At 52.4% G+C, this 13,158-nt stretch overlaps 5 protein-coding genes across 5 annotated transcripts; 3 read left to right on the top strand and 2 right to left on the bottom strand.

Annotated features, from left to right (window-relative positions):
• Positions 1-1,663: 1,663 nt before the first annotated feature.
• PG998_012662 (uncharacterized protein) lies at positions 1,664-3,625 on the top strand (the record flags this gene model as incomplete). Its single annotated transcript, XM_066879478.1, has 5 exons — positions 1,664-1,840; positions 1,921-2,476; positions 2,533-2,611; positions 2,723-3,024; positions 3,096-3,625. The coding sequence occupies 5 exons, from the start codon at positions 1,664-1,666 to the stop codon at positions 3,623-3,625; spliced, it is 1,644 nt and encodes a 547-aa protein (XP_066725862.1).
• A 461-nt stretch (positions 3,626-4,086) lies between these two features.
• PG998_012661 (coiled-coil domain-containing protein) lies at positions 4,087-4,876 on the top strand (the record flags this gene model as incomplete). The annotated part of the gene is made up of 2 exons (XM_066879477.1): positions 4,087-4,255; positions 4,338-4,876. 2 exons carry the CDS (start codon positions 4,087-4,089, stop codon positions 4,874-4,876), a joined length of 708 nt encoding a protein of 235 aa, XP_066725861.1.
• A 680-nt stretch (positions 4,877-5,556) lies between these two features.
• Positions 5,557-6,852, top strand: PG998_012660 (mitochondrial carrier; the record flags this gene model as incomplete). Its single annotated transcript, XM_066879476.1, has 3 exons — positions 5,557-5,717; positions 5,792-6,554; positions 6,640-6,852. The coding sequence occupies 3 exons, from the start codon at positions 5,557-5,559 to the stop codon at positions 6,850-6,852; spliced, it is 1,137 nt and encodes a 378-aa protein (XP_066725860.1).
• Positions 6,853-7,734: 882 nt separating this feature from the next.
• PG998_012659 (Golgi membrane sorting nexin) lies at positions 7,735-8,410 on the bottom strand (the record flags this gene model as incomplete). Its single annotated transcript, XM_066879475.1, has 4 exons — positions 7,735-7,763; positions 7,827-7,990; positions 8,019-8,146; positions 8,228-8,410. 4 exons carry the CDS (start codon positions 8,408-8,410, stop codon positions 7,735-7,737), a joined length of 504 nt encoding a protein of 167 aa, XP_066725859.1.
• Positions 8,411-9,638: 1,228 nt separating this feature from the next.
• On the bottom strand, positions 9,639-12,074 carry PG998_012658 (uncharacterized protein; the record flags this gene model as incomplete). The annotated part of the gene is made up of 3 exons (XM_066879474.1): positions 9,639-9,959; positions 10,062-11,573; positions 11,682-12,074. The coding sequence occupies 3 exons, from the start codon at positions 12,072-12,074 to the stop codon at positions 9,639-9,641; spliced, it is 2,226 nt and encodes a 741-aa protein (XP_066725858.1).
• Between the last annotated feature and the right edge of the window lie 1,084 nt (positions 12,075-13,158).

Below are 13,158 nucleotides of genomic sequence, written 5' to 3'. Positions count from 1 at the left end.
TAATTAATTACTTTTTTTATATTTTAAAGATGAAGTAAAATATATTATTTTCTAATTTAAATTATATAAAGCTTTTAAATTATTAAGGATCTTCAATTTTATTTTTATTTTTTAATAAACTTTCTCCTTCCCTTTTTATATCTTTTATTTAATTATTATCTTTTCTAAAAGTATTTACCCCTTTAAAGATTTTATTATAATAATTTTAAAGGAATTAAAGAAAGAAGATTATAATATAGCTAAAGTTTATAAATTAACTACTTTTTTAAAGATAATTAAAAAGGTTTTAGAATTAATTATAAATAAATATATTAAATATTATATAAAGTAATTTAACTTTCTTTTATAAAATAAATAATTCTTTTTAAATAAATGTATTAATTATAAAATTATTAATATAAAGAAATATTTAAATAAAAAAGTAATATAATATAATAATATAAATAAATCTTTATTTATTAAGGTCTTATTCTTATTATTATTAAAAAAGACTTTCCCTTTTTATTTTAATATTATTATATTAATAGTACTTTATTAGATATATAATATATTTATTAAAGTATATTTTTTAATTTATTATTTTAATTAAAATAAAAGTAATATTTTATATTTAACTTTAGCTTTAATTAAATTAATTAAATAATATTCAATATTATTTTATACTTTCTTAGATAATTACTTAATAATTGTGTGCTGATGGGGATATAGACTGTTTTAGGGCCGCAGTTTTTCAATAAGCAACAACCAAGCCCGCGTGGCCTAATGGATAAGGCGTGTGACTTCTACTCCTAAGTGAATCACAAGATTGCGGGTTCGACCCCCGCCGTGGGTTCAGTATTTCTTTTTCCACTCCGTACTTAATTCTTTTATTTTTTATCACTTTGCCACTCGCCACTTCTTGTCTCTACTTGTCAAGCTTCTCGAACCAATTGTTCTGACGACACCGGCGTGGCGCAATGGTAGCGTATGTGACTTCTACGACAGAAGTGAATCACAGGGTTGTGGGTTCGACCCCCACCGTTGGTTTATATATTTTTGGATCTAAATCATATGAAGAACCGTCGACATGGTTGCAGAGAAGACCCCTCATCAACGCCGCTGGATCCGCTGTACACCTGCCCAGATGGGTAGATCGGAACAAGGGCCTGTGCATTTCGATCGTTGCAGATTCAGGGAAAGGACAAATCCAATACGCTCGGATAGGACATGAAATGCAACACCCCGCAGTCCGGTATTTATTAACCTGCGCACGGCGCGTAAATATCTTTCCAACCTATGGAAAGGAAGCGACTTCTGATAAGCTTTGACTGGGCACCTTTAACGGACAGCATGGTTGTAGTGGCTAGTAGTAGTAGCCGTCTGCCCCCGGCTAGTCGTGCATGTACCGCTGTGCTTAACGACCTGCCAAGAAGGGAAATGATGGGTAGTAAAGCGTTCGATAAGCGGCAATAGGTTGCATGGCTAGAGTCGACACTCCTATGACCTTCCTCTGTAGGATGCGCGGGCGTATATTAGGCTCACGTCATGTCACAACTTGGCGAGTATAAGTAGCCGCTCGGAAACCCTCCTCCCCACGCCGGACCTTGCCAGTTGAACCATCATAGTGCCTGCCTTTGCCCTACCCGCCGCGCATCGTATCCCTGGGAAGACCGCCGTTACCATCATGCTGACCCTGCTCGCGCTGTGTGCTGGGCTGGCGGCTGGCCGAGTAGTCGACAGTCTCGACGGCGTCCCTCGCGGTTGGGCTTTCGTGCGAGATGCCTCTCCCTTGGACCCGATCCGCCTGCATGTCGCTCTTCGCCAGCAAGGTGCCGATGCCTTGGAGCAGGCGGTTATGGAGGTCTCCTCCCCGGACATGCCAACTACGGCATGCACCTCTCTCGCGACGAAGTGAGAGCTCTCACCGCGCCTTCCCAACAGACAACGACAAACGTAACGAACTGGGTCACGAGAAGCGGCATCGTCCCTGTTGTGAACAACGACTTCGTCACCATAGACACGACAGTCGCCAAGGCCAATGCACTGCTGGACACAAGCTTTGCGTGGTACCAATACGAGGACAGCAACGAGCCGCGGCTGCGCACTCTGGCATACAGCCTTCCCGATGATTTGGTCACGCACATTGACATGGTTCAACCGACGACCCGTTTCGGAAGGTTCTCTGCCAAAAAGTCCACCGTATTTGAGGTGCATTACCCCGAAGAAGGATCTACAAGCTTCGTGGCTGCCCAGACTGCAGATGCCGTCTCATGCAGCCCTGTCACGCCTGCATGTCTTAAGTCGCTGTACAACATCAACTACACGGCGCCGAGCACCGGAAACCTTCTTGCTATCGCATCGTATCTCGAAGAGTACGCGCGGTACGCGGACCTGCAGACTTTCGAGTCCAAGTTTGTTCCAGCTGCCAAGGGGCAAAATTTCACCGTACAGTTAGCCAACGGGGGTCTGGACGACCAGAATAGCAAATCAAGCAGCGGTGAGCCATCTAAAGTCGTTCATATTGGAACGGCACTGGAAGCTGATGTCGAACAGTCGAAGCGAATCTGGATCTCCAGTACGTGGTGGGTGTAGCCCAGCCAATACCTGTGCTCGAATACAGCACCGGAGGTCGGTAAGTAAATCTTCAAAGCCAGCATACATCGCCATTGCTAACCTGCGTGTAGGGGGTAAGCTTCACTTATGCCAAGTTAATCCCAGCGGTTCGTGACTAACCTCTCTGAAGACCACTTGTTCCTACCAAGTCCCAACCAACACCACCAGGCAGCAACGAGCCGTACCTGGAGTTCTTGACTTACATCTTAGCCCAAGACGACGCTGATCTCCCACAAACTCTGTCGACGTCGTACGGAGAAGAGGAGCAGTCTATCCCTCGGGATTACGCCTTGAAAGTATGTAACATGTTTATGCAACTCGGTGCGCGTGGTGTAAGCGTCATGTTCTCGTCGGGTGATTCGGGCCCTGGTCAATATTGTATCCGCAACAGCGACAACGCTACCTTTTTCGAGGCATCGTTCCCAGCTGCATGTGAGTCTCGGCCCCTCCTTATAGTTGTTGACCATGGCAAGCATCCACCCACTAACGCTTCAGCACCACAGGCCCCTATGTAACTGCCGTGGGCGGCACTGTCGGGGTTGGACCTGAGAAGGGCGTCGACTTCTCCGGCGGAGGCTTCAGCACGTACTGGCAGAGGCCAGCATGGCAAGACGAGATGGTGGCGACCTACCTGCGCGATATCGGCGATACCTATTCCGAGTATTTCAACTCATCAAACCGCGCCGTCCCGGATGTAGCGGCCCAGGCGTCCAATTTCGCCGTCATCGACAAGGGCAGGCAGATCAGTGTCGGCGGCACCAGCGCGAGCGGCCCGGCTTTTGCGGGTGCGATTGCGCTGCTAAACGCAGCGAGGAAGTCGCAGGGACAGCCGCCACTCGGGTTCCTGAACCCGTGGCTGTACAACAACTCGGCTGCGTTTACCGACATCACGGCAGGGTACTCTGTGGGATGCTCGGGTCCCTGGTGGCGCGAAATGGAACGCCACGGCGGGGTGGGATCCCGTTACGGGCTTGGGCACTCCGAAGTTCGATGCCCTCTTGAGGCGGCCGCTCCTGGCGTGCCAAATGCGTGATCGGTCCGAGTCAAGGAAAGCCTCTGCAAAGGCCCGTGTGCTTCGCTGCCGTAGCCTAAAATTCGTAGGGGTACGGAGGCTTTGTTTCCTAGGAACACAGCACGCTGTACCGACCGCCGCCCGTCCATTTAGATAGTATACCTCTCAAAGTCAGCAATCAAAAAAGATTCGACTGGCTATACTCGATACCTGCTGAGACCATGTATAAAATTGCGTGCAATCCCTTGATGGCTTTGGTCGCCGGTGGTGCTCGTGTTCATTCGATTGCTGTATTTGATAATGTCGAGATGTGCCCAGAGGTCGTCGGCTCCGACACACCCGTCACCGATTCCCAGTATCCACCTCCGCATTGGTCCTACTGACCGGCCATACATCACATCACATTGGGTATATTGACCAATTCCACAACACCAAAAGTTCGTCAAGCGAGCCTCCAACACTCGGTCCATTGTACTTGGACCATGGCGGATACCATGCCATTAGACCGGCCCGTGTCGCCCGCAGACAGGCCTCAGCCGCGACCGGTACGAAGCCCGGCCAGATCGGCGCAAATCCGGATCCAGAACCGCCGACGTGCCTATCTCGACAAGAACCCGGCCTACTTCCAATCGCTAGAGCATGAGCTCGCAGGTATGAGAATTGCCGAAATACCCAATTGACGATAGCCAATCACACACATCACTGCCGCTCAGTTGCTGACCAGGCCTTGTAGATCCACTGCTGTATGATACTCTGATCCGTCGCTTCCAGTCTCCGGAAGACCGAGAGAAGGACGGGCGGAAGAAGGGCTGGTCGAGAGTACTCGAGCTTGACCTGCTAAGGGGCGAGGCCAAGTTATCGCAGCTCAACGAGTCTTTATCGGAGGGGCAGGAGAATGTATCGGGGCAGCAGCAGCAGCAGCAGCAGCTATTTGGCCAGCAAGCTCACCCGGCAGCGGCGGCGGCCACCTTGCCAGACCTCGGGGAAGTGCTGCAAGACGACGTGGAGGCCAACAAGCCGAAGTCACGGGAGGAAGGACAGCAGAAGTGGAAGGATTTCCTACAGAATCGGTTCATACTGGGGCATGACGAAGACTTTAACTACGGGCCGGTGGACGGCAATGACGCCCTTGACGATCTGGAACGCCAAGACGAGGAAGAAGCCTGGTTCGGTGACGAGGAGCCCAGCTGGTTTGGCGAAGATGAGGAAGAGGCCACAGCAGCCAAGGATAAGAGGCGACTTCGAGGCGAAACCGGGTTGCAGGATTTCTAGCACGAGCGTCTCTATTTTCTGTTCATGTATATGCTTTGCTACGTTTGTTTCTTTTCCATAATGCTGGCCAGGTCCAGGCCTTTCCGATGCGACGGACAACTACTTCTAGCAAAGGGAGATAGACCGAGCCTGCAGTTGTTTCGTCGTCAGTGTGTTGAAGGTGATACCGTCGCGCCTCGTCTCTCCCCCACTTGGGTTAGTCATCGGTTGCATTACCTCATTGGGGGTTAATTGATTGGAGGCCTGACGCGCGCATCAACTTTTTCCAGCGCGGTGATAGGAAGGAAGAAAAAAAAGGCCCAAAAAGGCCCCAAAGGGTCCCATCCGATTTTTGTCCATCAACCCAGAATCTGCACCGACGCAAGTCTAGATTACATACACAACATTCAATGGCGTAGCTCTTTCTTTCACCATACTCGACTTGGCTATCGGCATAGAAGTTCGCTTTGCGACACACCATTGCCCAAGACTTTCCCACATCCCACATCCCACTTACCGACCTTTTCGCGAGTGCCATGTCATTGATGGCTCCCCGATAACACCATCTTGCAACATAACGCCACCTACGACTACTTAACGATTCCGAGTCGGTAGGCCTCACAGGCTGAGCATTGCCACTGTCTACGACAGTCACCAACGCATTAACTCACTCACCCTCGACTCTACGAATTACGAGTAACATGACGTTAACAAATCAGGCCCGGGAACGACTCCCGGTGCCGGCGCCTTCTCCGCTTTCACAATCGAGGGAGCTCGGCGATGTATTACCGGAAAAGGACGTCTCCTTGACACAGCAAAAATCCCCATTCGCCAAATCATGGCCTCACATGGTCGCAGGAGGGTACGCGCTTGCCCTATGTCCTTCCTTCCCACGATGGCCTTAAAAGAGGAGACTGACAAAATATTTTCCTGCAGTGTCGGTGGCATGACTGCTGCCGTCTTCACCGCACCGCTTGACGTCCTCAAGACCCGACTACAGTCCGATTTCTACCAGGCCCAGCTGCGGGCTGCACGTGAAGCGGCGACCGCCACGGCCGGCGGCGGCCACATGCGCATGACGGCGCTGCGGTCGATGCGCTACCACCTGGCCGAGACGTTCCAGATCCTGCGGGACGTGTACCGGATAGAGGGGTGGCGGGCGCTGTTCAAGGGCCTGGGGCCGAACCTGGTGGGCGTCATCCCGGCGCGCAGCATCAACTTCTACGTCTACGGCACGGGCAAGCGGGCCTACGCGACGTGGACGGGCACCGACGCCACGAACCCGTGGGTGCACCTGGCGGCGGCGGCGACGGCCGGCATCGCCACCAGCACGGCCACGAACCCCATCTGGTTGGTCAAGACCCGCCTGCAACTCGACAAGAACAATGCCGCCCGCAAAGGCGATGTCAGCCGGCGCGTCTACCGCAACAGTTGGGACTGCATCAAACAGGTCATGCGCAAAGAGGGGCCCACGGGCTTCTTCAAGGGCATGAGCGCCTCGTACCTGGGCGTCACCGAGAGTACCCTGCACTGGGTGCTGTATGAGAACTTCAAGGAGCGCCTGCGCCACCGCGAGGCGCGCCTCGTCGAGAGCGGCCGAGACAGGACGTGGTGGGATAACACGGTAGGCCTAACCGGCAACTTCTTCAGCGCCGGTGCGTCCAAGGCTGTTGCCGCCATCTTGGCATACCCGCACGAGGTAAGTTCCACGCCCACGCCGACACCTTGAATAATTTTGAGGTGATATGGAGAAGTTCTGGTTGGCTAATTGCTTTATTTTGCAGGTTGCGAGGACACGCCTTCGACAAGCCCCTATGGCCGACGGGAAGCCCAAGTATACCGGCTTGGTTCACTGCTTTAAGCTTGTCTGGAAGGAGGAGGGTGTCCTGGGTCTGTATGGCGGCCTGACCCCTCATCTCATGCGAACCATCCCTTCCGCTGCCGTTATGTTTGGCATGTATGAAATCATTTTGAAATTCTTCGGATCAAAGAGCTAGTCGTCTCCCACGACAGCTACCTGCATACGTCTGCTACCATCATGGCCAAAAGCAACAATGTATAACACCACTCAACAAAACCACCACACTCACCACCGCGCCGTGCCAGCAACACAACAGGGCACCGGAATCACCCCACCAGCTCTCCGAGGCATTATCATTGCCAGACACCAGCTGGACAAAATTATAGACCCAAGGATAGAAAGAAAGGGACGGCCTATACCCAGCATTTAGCATGACATCTGGCGTTGGAAATGCGCTCGCTCCAGGGGCATGTTGGCATTCAAGCATGTAAACATACTGTAGATTATGTATATAAAGAATAACGAAGCCGTACGGACGACATGACGAGAGCGGCCGAGAACAGATCATCATGAATGCATATTTTATACGAACGCTTCCGTTTTCTCGGTTCCATATTATCGGTATCATATTGGCGCGTCTCGGCAAACACAGCGAATCTTGTTTGTGAAGTATTCGGCATTGGTGGACTAATTTTCAAATAGCAGAAGGATATCATGTCGCAGATGTCGCAATAACACCATATTTCAAGAGAGAGAGGCCGGCCGTTTCATTTTAGCCTCGGCAAGGAAAAAAAAGCGAACAGTCGTAGAGAGGTCCTGTAGGTGACCGTCGCTGCCCCCGGATATTCTGTCGTCCATAATTCCAGAAAGCCTGACTCGTCCTTCTTTGCGAGTACTAGGCTGGATTAACGGCTTATGGGCGCCAATGTCTTCCACCTCACCACCATCAATCATCCTGCGGCCAAGACAGCTTGACTAACAGCGGGGCTGGCGACTGTGACGCAGGGCACCTCTTTTGTAGTTTTCGGGGCTGTCTATGGGGATCTGAAGACCTGGCCCAAGAATCAAGTAACCGCAGTCACCACGCGGCGCGGTCCCAGTTGGGATCTACAATTGGGTTTACACGGTCAGCGACATTTCCCTTTCTCGTTTAAAGAACACATGACTTACCCTGAACAAAGGCGGCCAGCACTTTACTGCCCGTCTGCAGGAGGGGATGGCCGACGACGATCTTGAGGAACTTCTCCAGGCCGGCGCGGCGGCCTTCGATGACGTCGTCGCTGAAGCGATTGGTGAAGACCTTGCCGGGCAGGGGCGGGATGGTGACGCGCGCTCTCGCGCTCGAGGATGTCGCGGAAATACTCAAAATCGCTGTAGCGCCGGCGCACGGTGGACTGGCGCAGCTTGAAGGCGGGGATGTTGGTGCGGCAGACGATCTCGTAGTCGGTGTACATGCCGCGACCCATGCCGTGGGTTCGAGGGTTGCGCACCTGCAAAAAGCAGCGCAAGGAATGTCAGAACCCAAGTTGTCGTGTTGGGGGGGCAGGGCGAGTCAGGGGGCAAGCGCATACCTCAATCTCCAGGAAGTTCTCGGGTGGGCCGTAGATTTCCTCGAAGGACTGCTGGCGGTTGTCGGGCATGGACTGGGTAATGGGCCTGGACATGCTCGCCATGCCGGCCATGCCACGAGGGGAAGTCGGGGACTTCGGGGGAGGCGAGGTGCCCTGGTTCTGGTCGTTGTTGGTGGTGGCCATGGTGGTGTTGGTGTTGGTGTTGGTGTTGCGAGGTACGGCCGGCTGCGGCGCCGAGCCACTGGTTGGAACCGAGCCGGAAGACGCCGTTTTGTAGGTGGAATCCTAATTGCCGTTGGTAGACGTAGAGAGCAAAGAGGAAATCTGGACGGGCGGTACCAGGCGTCTTGAAACCCGCGCAATTGGGTCGGATTGTGTGGTGGTTGGGTTGCGACGAGAGAGAGTGCGCTGAAAGGCTGCTTTGTCTCTGGGGTCTTGGGCGAGGCTGGTGGTGGGATAGAGGAGGGGGTTGCGATAGATCTACTTGTACCGGGGGGTTCAGCAGAAAGCTGTCAACCCGAAGTAAAGTCATCATCCTTGCTTACCCAGGCTTGCCCAGGCTTGCCCCGGCTGGCTCACGCTGGCTCGCGCTGGCCCATGTACCTGCACAGTGCACAGTGTGCTAATTCTCCCACAGCTCCCCACCAGCCAAGCCAGCACGCTTATACCAAATAAAAACACACACATCATCACAGCAACAGCAACAGCAACAGCAACAGCAACAGCAACAACACCGCCCATTTGTACCAAAAAAAAATTTCATCAAATCAATCTATCTAGGAGTGTGACTAGGATGTCTCATCGATCTCAGTTATGCTCCGTTCTGCTCAGTCTTGTGAAGCTCGAAACCAACCACTCAGCACGGCGTCACATCCCAGGCCCTCAACCTCGGTCTGAATGACTGATAGCAGAGAGCAATATATAGTGATGGCGGTGTCACCGCAGGCACAGATGACAAGCCAGGCAAGTATCATCAGCAACCCTAGCGACAAGCAGGCCTATCGTTCCCTTCTCTCGGGGCCCAGGGATTGCAGCAGTCGCAAATCTATGAACCGCGAGACCCGTATCGTTCATACCACCGTTTGTTTTCCTCCATGTTTTCTCCTTGTTTCTCTCCATTCCAAGTCCCGTGCTTCTTTTCTGGTGTTTTCTGGTTTTTGTTGCCTTGATAGGTCCGCCCCTCTTGTTGGGTAGGACCTGAGTGATGCCGTGAACATCGAGAATCGACCAAGGCTGGTCGTAATGTACAAGCAAAGTGTAAGAGCAGATGTGCTGCTAAGAATAATCCGGAGTCGGATGAAGCATGAGGCCACCTTTAGTAAGCTTCATGAATCCGTGCTCGTTGTCGACTTGTCCCGGACCAGGCTCACTCCCACCATTGTCGATGGGTTTGGTGGGCTGGGCACGTCGCCTAGTACGCGAGGGTCTTGGGAGCAGCAACGCCATGGCCATGGAACTGGTTCTCGACAACCTGCTTGGCCTGGCGAAGTTTCTGGCTGTGGGCGAGGGCGCGGTGCAGGATCGCGCTGATGGCGGTCCATTCCATCACGGCAGCCTCCTCCAGCGTCAAATCCTCAAACTTGGACGTGTTCTTATAGCCGACCTCACGCCAGAAATAGCCCCAGTAGTCGCTGGTCTTGGCATGCAAGTTCGTGAGCGATACCTTGACACCGAGATCTTGGCCTGACATGGCGTAGCGGGTCGACTCCTCACGGATGATGGCAATATAGTACTAATAGGGTTCATCAGATGTTAGCTTCTCGTGAGCTTACCAAAAACAGGAGGTGGTGAGGCGCCAGCCTTTTTCCCCTCTCCCTTTCATCCTTTTACATACCTCGATGACATCCATGGGGATACCAGCTCGGGGGCCCAGGGCATACTGGTGGCTCCAAAGATCGGGGAAGCGTGGCATGTTAAACCGGCCCAGGTCCATCTCACCCAAGTCCGCCTTGAAGGCAAAGTTGTCCTTCTGCATAACAGTGAAACCGGGGCAAAGCATCATGGAGTTGATGAAGCGCTTCAGGAGTTGCCGAGTGAGACGCGCCGAGCATTCATCTCTGCTGATGGCGTCCTGTAGAGTGATCAGAAGCTTGATGCAGCAGTTGTAGATGTTGTATCGGTGTCGAAGAGTGATGCGATCCGTCAGGTACCAGGGAAACTTCTTGATGGTGCTAATCATGCACTCGTAGGGGCGCTCGCGGGCATCCCTGGAGAAGGGAGATCGGCGAGGATCTTCAGCGTGCTTGGCCACCATGGCCAGCTCTTCGTCCGAGACGAACGCGGTAAAGGTGTCGTAAGCAGCGCCCGAACCAGCTTCCCTGATTTGGGGGATGTAGCCATGCCAGTCGACGCCTCGAGCATAGCTGAAGATGGCACTCATGAGGTTGGCGGGGCTTGACATGTACACTCGGACAGGTCGGTCGCCCAGGCGGGAAGAGCGACCATTGGCCAGGTTCGTCTCATGGCGTTCAACAACAGCCATGGCATCCTTCATGGTGGCAAACTCGACATAGACGTCTTGAGTCTTGCCCTGAACCCGGTCCATGATGATGTGGACCGGCTCATCGCTGTCGTTGAGGAGCCGCGAGTTCTTGCCCACAAAGGCGATGACCTCAGCACGCGAGATACCAAAGGGAATGTTGTCGATGTGGACAATGCCGCGCTCCGCCTCGGCTTCTGGAAAGCTGGCCTCGGCAGTCACGACGAAAGGGCAGTTGTCGGGGTGGGTAAGTACAGCCTCAGTCGGCAGTCCATCTGCGGGCACAATGCTGTTCAACAAGGCAGATCTTCCGGCCCGGGTGTCTTCGTCTACCGACTGGAATAGAATGATTTCTCTGCATTGAGAAGAACCCCCGTAGGCCCGAACAGTCTGCAGGCCATTCTTGGTAGCGGGTTGAGTCATCTCTGTGGACTGGGGCACCACGAAGTCGTGCTGAGTATAGGCATGAGCACTAGTGTCAAGATCTTCGTCGCCAGAGCTGATGATACCATTGGTGTGATCTGCCTGCTTGGAAGTGCCATTGGCACGCTGGCCATGGGCGTTGCTGTAGCCATGGTCGTGGCCCTTCTGAGCATAAGCATGAGCTTGCTTGACTTGGTGGTACCCAGCAATCGACTCTTGCTGGCCCTTGGTTCGAGGGAAGGCAGAAACATTGGCAAAGCTCTGGCGTTGGTCAGGTGTTGGAGTTGCCGATCGTGACGTTCCAGCATGGCTGCCGCTGTTGGCCCGCTTGGCGAAGCTATTGTTGTGACGTCGTTGGTTTTGTTCATCAGTTGCGGCTTTCTCCGATTGCCGCCTCTCCTTGAGCATTTGCAACAGCTTGCCGTGAGTCTCGTCGGTCTTGGCCTTCAGGTATGAAAGTCAGCTACGAGTTCAGGTGAAAGTTTGCGTGGGAGATAGAACGAAGGAAGCAATGAGATCGGGTTTTGATGTTATGTGATTGCATGAACTCACCTGGAGCTTGGTCAAATCGTTGACCGTGGCACTGGAGGGGATGAACATGTTGCTTGCAGGGTTGAGCTCATGGTTTCTACTACCCTGACCAGCCTTGAACTTCTGCTCTCCGGCAGAGAAGGTACTGGCGGTAGCGGATGAATCGCTGAGACGAGGGCCGGCGGCATGGTCATCAGGGACCTTTGAAGCCTCGGCAGCAACGGCATCACGCTGCATCCGGTTGCGCTCGACTTGGCTCATTCTCATCTCGCTGAAAGTCATCTTGTCATGCAGAGGAGCACCTCCCTCAGAGTTATCAGAAGATGCATCAGAGGAGATGGTGGGCATTACCCGAGCAGCAGGCCGGCCTGTGGCATACTGCGCTGGGCGTCGGACGTTCAAGAGATTATTCATGTTGCTGATGTACACACTAATAGATTGTGTGTGGGTGTGCTTGCATAAGAGGGTTGAATGAGTGACTGTGATGCAAAGGGTCAGCTGAAAGAAGCGAAAAATGTCAGACTTAAGCTTGGAGAGACAGCGAAAAGGTTGACGAAAGAAGAAAGAAGTGTTGGGCTCAAGCTGGGGGGGCTCGGCGACAATATATAGGGCATAGAGAATGGTGAAGGCAAGCCGACATCGAGGTCAGCGATAGGAAAATAGATGGGTGTGGCAGAGGCGGGGATGAACAGATTACCTGCTGGGAAAGAGACAAAGTGAATACCTGTTATGAGCAGAGACGAGGTGGAAATAGGTGCGCAAGAAGGAAGTCACAGAGAATACAAGATAACCGGATATGTAAGAAACTTGTGTAAGTGAGTGGGTTACCTTAGAGCGGAGGTGGGATGGAAGATGCCAACAACAAGGAAGTTGTCAAGATTGAGTCTGAGGGGGGAGAATAAGTAAGGCAGATCGATGAACTGAATCCGAGCAGGCGTGGAAGGAGCTGGTATAATTCGCTTCAATGAGGAGTAAAATACACGGTGAGAGATTGGTGAGAACAGGGAGATTCTCCAACCGTAAAGAAGTTCAAGCTGGCCATCGAACAATCATGCTCACCCGGGGTTGCGAGGAGACGATCCTTTTGCAAGACTGACCAAGTCCTCATCAGAACTGGTCGGCTCACTACAAAAACCATGGTGTCTCCCAGCCCCTATAAGACGAGACTTCAATATACCAGCAACCTGCGATAGTGCCATGGGTGATGCGTCAGAGGAGAAACACGAGAGCTTACCTTGAAGGGGCCAGCTAGCTTGGTAACCCAGCTAACTGTGAGCATGAATGCAGCCTGATGCTACTCCGTTGGTAGGGGTTGAGGTGGCCGAAACAAAATGGGCAGAGAGGGTGAAGCGCGAGTGGGAGACGCGGGCACGTTGCTGGGTTGAAGAATGGCAGTAATACTTTACCACCAGTACGCCAAAGTCGATGTAGAGAATTTGGTCTATAGAATTGATTGTTCGATTTAACAGGACTATGGGACGTACCGGGTTGGCCTTTA

The sequence above is a fragment of the Apiospora kogelbergensis genome (assembly GCF_038363985.1).
Source record: "Apiospora kogelbergensis strain CBS 113332 chromosome Unknown utg000008l_segment0_segment0, whole genome shotgun sequence".
Taxonomy (NCBI): domain Eukaryota; kingdom Fungi; phylum Ascomycota; class Sordariomycetes; order Amphisphaeriales; family Apiosporaceae; genus Apiospora; species Apiospora kogelbergensis.
This window is presented reverse-complemented; position numbering and strand designations above follow the sequence as displayed.